We start from the raw sequence: 14012 nt of genomic DNA, 5'->3' as shown, positions 1-14012 counted from the left end.
ATTAGGGCCGGCTGTTGTTCCCGGGACTCAAAGCTTCGAAAAGAAAAAAATCATTATAGAGTGAGATCAGATTTCGGTGCCATGGGACCCGGTGAGAGGCGTCATCTGTAGTAGCTTAATTAACATAATAATTTTAGATATAATTTTAAATCACAAATTTGAAAAATAGTGAATTTTTGTTCACATTTTTAAAAAAGATTGTAAAAAATTTATACATTTTAAGATTATACAAGTCATTTTTCTAATTCATATCGATTTTTCGGAATCGCATTTCATTGTCTACGTACAACTTCAACTATAGTAATTTAATTTTCATTAGTTTACACTTTTGATAATAAAAATTAGATAAATGAAATCACTTAAATCACATCAATTAGTGTGCTTAAACAATAAAAAAGGGCAAAGACTTGAGTTTATTAATTTTACTATAAATAGTATATTAATTTTACCCCTTTTTTTGTCATCATAATTTTTTCGAGTCCCCATCATGTTTGTTATCTGATAATAAAATAGAGGATAAAGACTCGAGTTTCACTTTTATAGGATAAAAATTTCCTTCAAAGCATTTAAAAAATTGTCATGTTTTTTTGGTAATGTGAGAAGCATATTTTTCTTTTATGAATGGGTACGTGACAATTTTTTATCTTAAGTTTTTAAAAAAGTACGTGCATGTCACATGGTTAACAGACTCCTCTCATTTTTATAAAGACTAACGTTTTAACTATATAAAGATTTTACAAAAGTAAAATCACAAGTTGATATAATTTTATATGATAATTTAGATTTATTTTATAATAAAAATCACGTTATAATCTGATATGTTACATCAAATCACATCAGATTGTGAGTTTACTGAAATCTATTTATGACTAAACAATTTCTTTTTTAATCTAGAGGAAATATTTCTCAACCAATGATTAGGAAAGTTCGACCCTTACAAATATAAAAAATTCTATTCATCTTCTTATTATATATAATTTTTTTAATTTTAATTTTATTTTTTTTCTTATCAAATATATAGTATATAAATAATGAGTAGAATAACTCAATTAATTTAATAAGAATAAAACTAATATATATATATATATATAATGTGTGATATATAGAGATGATTAGTAACTAAACTCTCCAAATGTATCCTCTTTTCAATAGGCGCAGAGGAAGTAGAGAGATTGTTGATCTTGATCGGATTTTGTATAAAATATCTATGCAATGTAGAAATAACTTATAACGTACTTTGATTAAGGAAAAAAAAAAAAAAATTATAACGTACAGGAGAACAGAGAATATATACACAGTAGTATAGTACTATATATGAATAGTCACGTTAGTTTACAATAAATATATTACATCATGCCGTGATAATTAAATTGTAAAATTATTTTTATGTAATTTATTTAAAATTAGAGTATTTTCTTTTTTTAGAAAGTTTTTCTACTCAATAATTTTAAAGTAATTCTACGTATAATTATAAAGTGCATAAATATCGTATAATCACTTTAAAAAAGAACGATATTTACTATTAAAAAATTAATTTTTTTTATATAGGTCTTATATTATATTCATTTTTTAAAACAATTATGTGGCGATTATATAATTTACGATTATAAATACCCTTTCTCATAACTTTATACTATATATCTCTTGAAGCAAAAAAAAAAAAAAAACATATGTAATGTAAAGACTCTTGGATATAATTTTTTATAAAATTGTATTTGAGCAGTGAAGTGATTTTATTTTGTAAATATTAATAAAAAATAATCATAAAATATTAAATAATAATAAATAATAATAAAAAAAGTAAAAAAATAATAAATAATAGAGAGTAGTATTCTCACCACTGCTAGCTCCTGAAAATTATAAAAAACAAAGAAAAAAGAAAAAGAGAACACCCGAAGATTCACACGTATGAATTACTAACGGCGATTATGCGTTCAAAGGGTAAGCGCGCTATAGACGTTAAAGCTAACGACGATTATTATGGTTCGCAATTATTGTTGTTGAACAGCCTCAAAAGCTCATAGCTGCCACTCTCCTTATCCTCGCCGGACTCGGCCCCGGAATCTCGAAACGGAGGATGTACCCAATGCTTGTATTAACGGGTCGTTCTAAGGATTGAGATCTGAGCTGCTGTAGTTCGTTTTTCTGAGGTAAACATATACGAACGCTTCTTCTCTTCAATGTTTCCCTACGAAATGTAATTATTTTTTCAACTTTGTTTTTTGGATTCAAGATTGACGGAGATCTAGTCAGGATTAGCGTTTTTTCATGTGGACTACGAGTATGCTCTTGATCATGGTTTAGCTTTTCCGTCCTTTGTTGAATTATGTCACTAGCTTCTAGGCTGAAAAAAAAGAGAGAGCTTGTTTGAAACAGTTTGTGTCTAAATTGTAGCTTCAACCGTCGACAAGGTTTAGAGCTGTTGTTGAGGTCAGTCAACTGGATCTGTAGCTTCGAGCGTATATTATTTTCTATAGTTTTCTTAATGATGGGTTTATTGTGTACTAAAGAATCAGATTAGGGTTTCTGTGTGACATGTGAAGATAAACCACGGGTGGAAGATTGATGGACAGGGGTACTGGTCGTAGTTTATGTAGTCGATAGGGTCTTTGACGTTTGGTATTGATCTGGAGCTTTTTCTTCTGCTTCCTTTTTCGCTTTTTTTTTGGGGGATCATGTTGATGGATACCGACAGGGAAGCGAATTGCACTGTTCGGAGCGGTATGTGCTAAATCATGTCGCTTTGTTAGGGAACGCTGTAGAGTAATTTGTTGCTATGAAAAAGTAAAACTAATGAGAAATAAAACGAGCAGCGGTAGTAAATAGGGAACAAGAGAGCACTCCCTCTCTCTCTCTCTCTCTCTCTCTCTCTTCTCTGGGTGGATTAAAGTGTGTAGTAGTTTTTCAGTTGACGCTTTCGTCGTCTTTAGTTTCTTACATTCCAGCGATTTTGTGCATTGTTCTTTTATTATCACGTCTCTCTCTCTCTCTCTCTCTCTCACACACACACAGTACGTGTGTGTATTTTATGAATGATGTTTCTCAGCTTATATCGTTACCACTTAACACTTGGGTTCAGTGTTAGCGGGGCCACTAGTCTTATTATTCTCATGACTTAGATTTGATTGAGTGTACTTTGAACACGATTGTATTGCAGGAAAGTGCTTATAAAATGCCAGTATCCTCTCACTACGATGAGTGCTAAAAAAATATAGATTCTTTTCGAATTTCTGGGGCTGCAGACTCCGTCAAGGTTTTTGGTTGTCTATTGAAAGGTTAAGCCATTTTGATAGTTATTGTTAAATGCAAGAGTACTGAGTATTCTAGTGATTCACTCGACGGAGATGAGCAGATTTAGGCCAGAATTTCATGTAGCGCAGCAAAGTCGGCGTGATAAGTTGAGAGTCCCGCAAGGTTCAAACGCACTCCACCATTTAGAAGATTTCCCTGACAATTTGGAACAATTACCCGACAACTTAAGGCTAAACCCAGATCTTGTTAACGTTCGGAATGTTAATAATGCCAGTTTGCTTTATGACCCAGCTGTATATTCCCAGGAAATGAGCAATTTTTCAATGAAGTCAAATGTTTTATTAGAGCAACGAGATGCCATGGTGCATCAAGGAATAGATGCAACCCAAATTGGAAGGCCTATTAATGTAGCCGAAGATCATGTTCCATTTGCAAATTCATCCCACACAATTTCATTCAATCCTTTACCTAAAGCCGGTACCCTTGAGCCGCAAAATTGTGGTTATTGGAAGAGCCTTGGTTCACAGCAAAGCTCATGTACTGACTGGATGATGAATACTTATGCAAGTGATTCGGTAGGTAGTGAAAGCAATACTCCAAGCCCTATGTTTTACGGGGAAGTAAGTAACATTTCTGCATATCCACAATATATGAAACATAGTTATAATGCGTTCCAAAACTTCTCTTCTTCGAAGAATCCATGCAGTAAAATTTCTAGTCAAGATAGACATAAGCATTCAACATCTGCAGCACTTAATCAAAGTAGTCTCCTGGATACTTTTACATCTTCTATCAGAACTCAGGAAATGGCTTCAAGTGTTCAGCAGAACATCAGAGGAACTGCCCGTGGTGCATGGGCAGAGGGTGGGAATGAACTTGCTCTACTTCCAGCCTATGGAAATCAATCAGATGTGATATGTTTCGATAATTCTGGTGCTTGGACAAATAGATCAGTCGAGAATTGCCATCACTGGAGTGGTCAGTTGGGTCTAAACGTGGAAACAAGTGATGGAGAATTGAGGAATGTTGTGAGTACTGATTCCAACCCTCAGGGTCTATCTCTATCACTTTCATCAAATCCATCTTCAAAAATACCCGTGGCTCGGTTTGGAGAGGGATGTGTGCCAGAAGACTTAGACTCGAGGACTACAGTTTTAGAGGATCCTCGAGATTCAAAAACTGTGAAGTCTGGTTATTTATGTTCGGTATCGAAGCCATCTATGAGTAGTACAGGTTGTGGAAGATCTCTTCAAGATATGGTGGGGGGGATTTCTACTAACACTTATCAAAACACAGGTCCTCTTGGCCCATTCACTGGATATGCGACTATTTTAAAGAGTTCAAAGTTCTTGGAGCCTGCACAGCAGCTGCTAGATGAACTCTGTGGCATAACTGGTTCAAAACACGGCAAAACATTTGAGCTGTCTGGGAGGACTTCTGGAGAAGTTAGCCCTTCTGGTGATGCTTTGAATGCAACTGAAACTGAGGTTGGTGCGAGGGCTAATAATTCAGGTGGCTCGTCCTCAACATTTTATGCTTCAAATGATATAAGTGGTGATGGCCGTGGAGTTGGGACTAGCACTTGTGAATCTTTTCGGCCGGAGTACCGGCAAAGGAAGGCAAAGCTCGTATATATGCAGGAGGAGGTTGGTTATTCCTTGATCTTTTACTAATAGTAAGCCTTGTTTTCACCTGTGCGCTTTGTTATTAATATATATATATATATATATATATATATATATATATTTACTTGTGTGGGTATACTTTGTGGAATGTTAAAAGTGACCAACCTGTGTTAGTTTTAAGATTTTGTTTTGAGAAGAATTAAATGGCTAGGAACCAAAAACTTCCATCATCTAAGAATGTTAAGAACAGTTATTGGGTGGTGATATGAGTATTCCAAAGATTACACCCTTATATTAGGTCTCATAGCAAAAGATTGATTTTCAAAATAAAAATATTTATACCGACTTCTGATGCAACTCTCAAGGCATTCCAACTGTGTAAAAGTTTTTAGATTTTAGTAGATATTGTGTAGTCCAAGATTTAATAAGTCGTTTATTTTCCAATGCCCCAAGACCTTAGTATCTTGTGGAACAGAGCAAATGTGAACGTTAATATAATTTGCATCTTTTAGTTAAATATCAATATTGCTCACCAATTTACTTCAAACCCTGATTGTGAATTGCTGTGCTTGTTTGTACTTTTCAAAGATTTGCAGAAGGTTCAAACAATATCATCAGCAAATGCAGATGGTGGTTTCGTCCTTTGAATCAGTAGCAGGTCTCGGTTCTGCCACTCCTTACATCTCGTTTGCTCTCAAGTCGATTTTGAGGCACTTCCGGTGCATAAAGAATGCCATCACAGACCAGCTCAAGCATATAAGAAAAGGAATGGGGGAGAATTTGTCATCACCTTCCACTGGCACAAGCAATAGCAAGGGTGATGCAAGTACACTAAAGCTAAAGTATTTGAACCCAAGCTTGCAAATGCACAAATATGGTGGTGGCAATTTGGGCTTCCTCGAAACCCAACACCACGTCTGGAGGCCCCAGAGAGGCCTACCAGAACGCTCGGTGGCGATTCTCAGAGCTTGGCTTTTTGAGCATTTTCTTCACCCGTAAGCCATTCTCTCTCTCTCTCTCTCAAATTTGTAATATCATGTGAATGCGAGTTTTCTTTATCATCCCTTTGTAGGTATCCCACGGACACAGACAAGCACATGTTAGCCACTCAAACAGGTCTATCTCGAAACCAGGTAAGGCCTCTGTTTGTTGCTGAATCTGAACGCACAAGGATCTTAGCAGTGGCAGTGGTGGTGTCAAACTTGGAGGATTACCACAGCCCCCGACATTTGTGTATTAGCCCCATTCACTCAATAGTCCAACCCATTCACTGACCCTGAGACTCGTTAAAGTTCTAAAAAATTCAAAACATCCATACTACTTTTATGTTAGATGATATCACTGGTTTTTACATCTATAGTGTATTTAGTTTGTCAATAAATAAACTTCTAAATAGATTTTTTGATGAATATGTTACCTTCAAAGTTTCATGGGCAATGATTTTGGTCATGGCCATATAGATATATCTTTAGCAATTAAAAGATATTTTGACTGAGAAATGCAGGTGTCAAACTGGTTCATAAATGCCCGAGTGCGTGTCTGGAAGCCAATGGTAGAAGAAATACACATGCTTGAAACCAAAGGCATGGCAGAATCCAACCAAATTCCGAGCAAGAATGATGAAAGCTCTGCTGCTGCTGCTGCTGAAGGTAGCCGCCATCCTGATCGTGATATTCATAAACTCTTCAACAATCCAAACTTAAATACGACTCCCAATACGCAATTCGAATGCTTAGGGACAGGCTCCTTTCTGAGGGCTGGACATGGACTTAGTGCAGAACAGTGGAACCAAGAGAAGCGGTCGAAAATGGAATGTCCGATTCCGACCACCATGGACGGGACATTAATGGGTTTTGTGCCGTACCAGCAGAATGGGGTCGAGATTGGTGGAGTCGGAGCTGTGTCTCTTACCTTGGGACTCAGGCATGATGCAGAGAATGCACAGCATCGGCAACAGCAACAGCAGCAGGAAGATCAGCAGCAGCTGCTGAGGAGGGAATTTGGAGGAGGCATGATTCATGATTTTGTTGGATAATCTAATGTTAACTTAAGCTTTATATGCGACGGAAGCGAACAACGGAAGAGAAGTCTACGTAGCTCCGTTCATCTATCATGTATGTATTCTATCATGTATGTTTGTATGTATGTATTGAACATTGGCCAATTAGGCAATTTGTTTCGCAAATAGGTTGGTATCTTAAAGGTGGGATCCATTGTTGGTTGACACTGCAATTGCATACCGATGCGTGAAGGTGAGACCATTCATCTTTTCAACGTGGGTTTCGAATCACCAGATGTCATTTTATTTTGTTTAAGATCCATACTATATATATTTTCCTTTGGAAAATGCTATCTATGGTCCCGACAATGCGTCTCGATTGTCGTCTTTTTTATTTTTTTATTTTACTAATGAAGTGTATTTTGAATGATGTTGCGAAATTTTATAAAAATATTTAAAGGGATTCACGTCTCGGGACTATGAATCGGGACCTAATATCGGTAGACATAGCACTTTTAGAGGATTGTTATACAGCAATCTCTATACAAAAATATCTTCACAACCTTCTAATATTTCAAACTCCATATTATTTTTAATTTTTATTATTTTTTTCTTTTATCAAATATTTATTATATAAATAATAAATAAAAAATTTGAAATAATTTAAAAAGAATAAACTCAACGAGATTCAAAAAATCTTTACAACTTCTTAACAGACTCTACTCCTTTACATCTTCTTCCTCTTTTCCTACTATAGAAGAAATTAAAGCTAGTAATATACTTCTGGACAAAGAATTTAACCCAAAAATTAGACTTTGGGTTGGCTAAACTTTTTCCAGATGGGCATCACGAATGGGTATGGAACCCTTCACAAATTTCCACAAACAAGTAGAGTGCAGATTTCTCATTTGTGACTCATGTAAAGTATTTGTGACTCAACCAAAAAAAAGAGAATGAGAAAAACTTGACCTGAGATGCACAATGTAGTCCCTGAATGTATAGCAAGTTTTTCATCGAAAAATTAAAGACTTTTGGTTGTAGCCATTCGTCAACAAGATGAGCAGAATTTGTGCTTTACTGAGAAAAAAGTTTTAACGAAAACATAATCGGCATAGCATGCAGTTACCATGGCAGTTGCGCGTGGTGGATTTTGACTTCTCACAGAGAGAGAGAGAGAGATTTGAGAGTGTGAAGGAAGGTTTTTATCTCTTTAGGAAGAAAGAGACTGATGAAACACTGCGTTTTAATGAAACATTGTGATTCATTTAGGCCTGCAAAGCAGTCCTCCATCTGTGGACTGCAATAAGAATTACTCTATAAAATAAGGCCTAAGACACAAATTGAAAATGAGGCCCTTCTAACTTTAAGAGAATAATAGAAATTAAATAATTATATTAAATATCTAAACATTTAAAATTTATTTAAAGTTAGTAATATTCATAGGTACTTAAATATAATATACTTGCAATTACAATTGTAATGACCTGGCTCATGTTATGAGACAAGCCCAAGTTTTAAACCGAATGCCCAGCCCTCCGTCAGGCTGTCAACTGACGAGACCCACCTCACCCCGACACCCCCTCTCTCTCTCTCATCTCCTTCCGGCCTGTGTCATACAAGGTCACCTAGGCCTACTAAGATTGAGTCAAAATGGTATGTCTATCTAGTAATGGGCCATGGGCCTTTGCTATCACCAAATTAAGCTCAAAGGCTTAAAGCCTTCTACATATCTGGGGCTTAATCTCTAAGGCTTTTCAAGTGGGGCCTATATATCCAAATAGCTTTAGGTTTATTGCCTTATTCCTAACCCATCACATATTTAGCAATTGAGGTTTCAAAATAAAACACTATTAGGCTTACTTCTAAATCCATCCATTCTTAGGACTTGTTTGGAGAGTGAGATGATACGATAAATTTGTGAATAATAGTAAGATAATTTGTGAATAGTAAAATAGTTTGAGTTGAATATTTTTTAAATTTTAGAAAAGGAGAGAAAAAAAGTTGAATAAAAAAATATTATAAAGTTAAAATATTGTAATAATATAGTTTTATAATATTATTTTTGTTTGAAATTTGAAAAAGTTGGAATTATTTTTTATTTTTTATTTGAAAGTTTGAAAAAGTTGTAAGGATACCAAGTGTCAATTTCCCATTGGTTCTTGGCAATAAATCTAAAAATAACATACTAGAATTTTTCTACTACTTCTAACTAAACCCCAAGTGTGATTCGCAATCCAAAAAATTAATTCTAAAAAATAAAAAGCGCAATCCTATGCTAATTAGGATTAAGAGAGTTAATGGCTAAATGTTAACGGCCTTTTAGGCGCGGTGTTACAGATCTCGAGCTATTATGTTGACAAAGTTGCATTTCTATTTTCTTATGGAACTAATGAGTATAAGTTGGCAAAACGAATTACACCATTAAACTCAGATGAATACTTAGAATTTTATGATACAATAATACATTTCCTACTTTTTGGATGAATAGTAGTTGAGAGTGCCATTTTTTTTAATCAAGGCACTTTGGAGTCAAATTTTGTGAAACGAATTGCACCACTAGACTCGTATGATTATTTAGAATTTTAAGGTGGAATAATAAATTTTGCAATTTTTCGGGTACAAAGTATGCCCCACGTGGTAATTGGTTCAAACGATTAGGAAATCTCTATATGGAATGTCTAAACCCACTTTGAATCATTAGGATTACTTTTACATGGACACATGGTACAATCCTAGCCATCCTTTGGAATAGAAGTAGGACACCTGTCATTAGAAGACTGATTTGTGATGGAATAAAGGGCAAATTCAAGCCATGTGATCATGCCACCTATGCAAACACTATTCCGACCAACCAAAACACTTTTTGATCAACCAATATTGGGTCTCAACCCTAGTGAAACTCCAAACCATTGTATTTCAATCAAAACTCTAAATCCCCATGTGTTGGACAAAATCGTAAACTTGGTTTCAAATCCTAAAGTTGTCGGTTTTGATTAAGTGTTTAATCAATTGAATTAATAACTTTCACATGCTATTAATCACTCAATTTTTTTAATCATACACCCTTAACCACTCTCCTACATCTTGGTAATCACTTTGGGCCAAGAAAAATTTGATTTGGACTCTCCTACCATTTCATGAAGCATAAGAGTCAGTCATGAAATACTTTTGAGTCAAGCATGAATAATTTATCAGTTAAATTGTATTATGGTCAAGGAGTAAATGATTTGCTTGGTTTTGCGATGAAGACATAGATGATGTTGAGTATTACGGTGAAGGAGTAGAATCTACAGTAACTCAAAGGGTACTCGTGGTGAAGGTGTGCGAGTTGCCTTAATACTCATTTTCTTAATCACAGTGCATGATTTTAGTTACACGAGCTAGCATACCACGTTCACGTCAAGTTATGTTAATTCCAAGTCATGTAACGCATGTTCCAGTCCATGTCACGATGCATACATATCATATTACTATCATACATGTCTATTTATACTGTTCGCAGCTTGGGAGCCTTACTTGTTGAGATTTTATAAAGGCGCACAATCGCCTGAAGGATGTCGAGTTCCGGGGAGAAGCCTCGTGGAGACTGATTGAGATGATACTTTGATTTTGGAATTCACTTTTGGAATTGATAGAGGAGATGTGTGAGTAGCTTGACACTTAGATTAGAATTACATCTATCTATTATTGAGGAGTTACAATTCTAGTTTTATGCTTATTGTGTTATAGACCTGTTAGCCAAGTGTTGTAACCTTTTGGATATATGTTTATCACGTGAATTTATGAAGTATGCATATGTTTTTGGGATATAGTACTTCTGGTACATTGTATTGCTAAAGGAAAAAAATTATCTGTTACAAATATTGTATATTGTTATAAGTATGCAAGTTGCACTGCATTTTTAACTATCATGAACGAGGGTACGTAACCTTGTATTGCATGTCTCGATACTTCAAACTCCGTCAAATCCCAAGTGGGGGGGTTGAGAGTGTCATACTCTCGGACATGTGAAGTCTTTACGAGCAAGATTTGCAATTTCAAGGCTTGTGTGGCAAGGAAAAAGATTGGTGGGGGATGATTTGTTTAAATGTTCTTACTAGATGGAACTTGACGCATTTGATGTTACGTACTGTTGAAATACATTAAAAAGTATCCGTACAATATGTGTACGAGAATGCTCAGTTCATGAATTTCACTTGTGGTGATTGGAAAAATGCACAAATTATTGTAGAGTTGCTGAAAATGTTTGATGATGTTGCATTGAACATTTATGGTTCTTTCTATGTGACTGCTAATATATATTTTCAAGAACTTTGCATAATTACTCCAACAATCTATGCTGCACAATATTGAATCTAATGAAATTACATTAAAATGAAAACATACCGCTTTTTTGGTAATTTGACTTTGAGTTGATCTGATCATAAGAGACGAATGACCCTAGCAACTTTATTTTCGAGTTTCTCTTGATTGATTACTAGAGGTACAATTATGTTGTAGGTGTAAACTCTTAACTCTCTTAGTACTTAAATAAAGTTCTTGGCCATTATGAAATCTAGGGGTATTTGTGTCCCATTAAAACTCATAAATTAGGCTAGTATAAGCCCTTTTTTAGTGAGGGTGACAATATACGACACAATCTTTGAACTTGGCACGAAATAAGTGGGTTTGGGTCAAAACAGGTTGACTCGGCAAGACACGATTAATAAATAGGTCCATTACGGGTTATCCCATGAAACCCAAAATCAACATGTATTACATGAATAGATTCCATTTTCAAATTTTATGAATATTTAGTCTTACACGTCATTTTTGTTGTTGAGAATATGTAATATTAATATTAGTATTTGACAACTTGATATCTCAAACTATTAAATTTTTTTTGTTAATATGTAATTTTATTTTATGAGAATATTAATTTTCTCATATATTATTGTTTTAGGTATTGATAATAAGTATTTTATCATGAATCCAATTGTAATTGTGAATGATTTATATATTTTTCTTTGTACTATATATGAAAATATATTAATTGGGTTAAAAAATAAATATATGGATCAACTCAACTTATGAGGACTAGGCCGAAATAAAGGAAGAGATCCCCTCCCAAGGACAAAGGGCTAGTGAATAAGAGGCAACTGGGCAGACAATGTATGGCTAGACCGAGAGTAAGGCGAGCATAACATTGTAGAAGTCTTGGCTGACACAGTCTAGCACTGGGTGATAAAGGACTTTTCACCTTGTGCCAGGAGGGCAAACACTGTGCTGACCGTACGAGGACGAGAACGAGGAGCTAAAAAGGCTGGTAGTTTTGGAAAAGGATGGCTCAGGATACAAGGGCATGCAATGGTAAAGGACAAGACCGATATGGAAGTGAGAGCTCTCCGAGATAACATGGAGGTGCTTAGAGGGCAACAACTGTCATACATAGAGGCCCATACTCCATAAGATATGTCAGATCTGGAGTGAGCTTACGTGAAAAAGAATATAAACCTGCAGGCCATATCGTTTAATCCTAGAGGTATGATCTAGTGCCACATGGGAAATCTTTATTAGGGAAAGGACTACGGGATTAGACCTAAGGCAAACTGTAGATGAAAGGCACAACTTGTTCTCGTTAGTCTTTGCCATCCTGCAAGGCTAGAGGAAAAATGGATGGATGAGATCAAATGTCTCTCATTCAAAGCATATCTAGAGTTAGACGAATGTCAGATGTAGCGTTGATAGTCCCATAGTATAAAAGGTATTTGGTAAATGCCAAAATCTCAGTTTTGAGATTGTAAGTGTTTTTCTTCTCTCCGAAGTCTTCAAGGAAGCAAGTGACTTCAAAGTGTAATAGGTGGATTGACACTAGCGCTACTATAATAATCGAAGTATTGTTCGGATAGGTTAGCTCCTACGACCATACTGGGAATGTGAAGTAAATGTTTGAGTATGTTCTAAGTTAAGGATTTTTCATATTATGTAACTCACCCCCTTTCTTACATGAGAATATATTTTTTTCATTAAGTTTAATTGTTTCCTTTACATTGTAATTTTGAGATGATGAGTTTGAATGTTGTGATTTGAAGATGATGTGATTTCTGTTTGTTGAATCTTACCACGTGTTGATAACCATGGAAGGGTTGAGGAGTCCTCGTGCCATACTTACAGTACGTTGCCATGAGTTTATACGAAAAGAGTGATTCCCATTCCCCTAGTCGGATGAGCTAGATTTGGTGAATGAGCTCACACGTTGGTTGTGTGGTTTGATAAGAGGGTGATTCCTCAGCTTAATAGTGACTATGAACATATGAGATTTGCTCAGAGGGTGATTCCTTGCCATGACTATGAATACATATATTTCTATCGGGATGGTGATTCCTTGCCATACATAAATATATATGTGTTTATAGATTTATTTACATGAAACAGTGCATGCATATTTATTTCCATTGTCTCTCATTAATAATATTGTCATGGGTTTTAACCTACGAGGATTTCTTACAAGTCTCACTGTGATGGTCCCACCTACGGTTTCATTTACCAGAGCCATAGATGTTGATGCGGATTTAGCCCAAAAAGAGTTCCCCAAGGAAGAAGGACCAACCCTGCCCATGGAGTAGACATAGAGGCCTCTCTCTGATTATTATATATTTGTGTTTGCTAAGATGTTTATTTTACTTAGGTGACGAATCATGTACGCTTCGTTGTGTTTTGATGTGAGTGAGAAACTGATGAAAGTGTATAATATAATTTAGGAAGAAGCAATGATGACATATGAATATTATTAATGAAAGTTAAATTTTCTTACTAGTACAAATCTCTGGCACTTAGCATTAGTCTTAAACTAATCCCTTTCCTTATTTTGTTGCAATATATTTCATTTAGTGTGCGCTCAATGCGAGAATGCACGCCTAGACCCGAATTAGATCTAGGGTGTTGTCGACCTGTTGGCACCGTGGATCCTCGTCGAACTTTTTACCAAGGAATGAGGGCGCCACACAACCCATTTATATGAAACAAGTTGAATAGATTAAGGCGGGGTGGGTTAAATAGGTTGAAATGGGTTAAACATATTGATACAATTTAAATGGTTCATGTCCAAGTTAATTAAATAAAAGTTAATTACTAAATGCTTGGGGTATTACCCGCAC

General features: G+C 35.4%; 1 protein-coding gene across 2 annotated transcripts; it reads left to right on the top strand.

The window, feature by feature from the left end:
* Positions 1–1965: 1965 nt before the first annotated feature.
* LOC108990328 lies at positions 1966–7088 on the top strand. Of its 2 annotated transcripts, XM_035685476.1 has the most exons (6): positions 1966–2150; positions 3158–4898; positions 5466–5872; positions 5950–6010; positions 6382–6526; positions 6614–7088. In XM_035685476.1, the coding sequence occupies exons 2-6, from the start codon at positions 3345–3347 to the stop codon at positions 6910–6912; spliced, it is 2466 nt and encodes an 821-aa protein (XP_035541369.1). In that variant the 5' UTR covers positions 1966–2150; positions 3158–3344; the 3' UTR covers positions 6913–7088. The 2 variants fall into 2 exon arrangements, with proteins under 2 accessions (XP_035541369.1, XP_018819801.1); XM_018964256.2 differs by having other exon boundaries at positions 1968–2150; positions 6382–7088.
* Positions 7089–14012: the final 6924 nt, after the last annotated feature.

The sequence above is a fragment of the Juglans regia genome, chromosome 14, assembly GCF_001411555.2.
Source record: "Juglans regia cultivar Chandler chromosome 14, Walnut 2.0, whole genome shotgun sequence".
NCBI lineage: Eukaryota > Viridiplantae > Streptophyta > Magnoliopsida > Fagales > Juglandaceae > Juglans > Juglans regia.
Note: the sequence above shows the minus strand (reverse complement) of the source record. Positions and strands in the feature narration are given on the sequence as shown.

Excerpts from the sequence above, each read along its gene's own strand:
- LOC108990328 (XM_018964256.2), top strand. The coding sequence starts at position 3,345 with ATGAGCAGATTTAGGCCAGAATTTCATGTAGCGCAGCAAAGTCGGCGT. Across the intron at positions 5,873-5,949 it reads TTTGAGCATTTTCTTCACCC|GTATCCCACGGACACAGACA; the intron begins GTAAGCCATTCT and ends ATCCCTTTGTAG. Across the intron at positions 6,011-6,381 it reads CAGGTCTATCTCGAAACCAG|GTGTCAAACTGGTTCATAAA; the intron begins GTAAGGCCTCTG and ends TGAGAAATGCAG.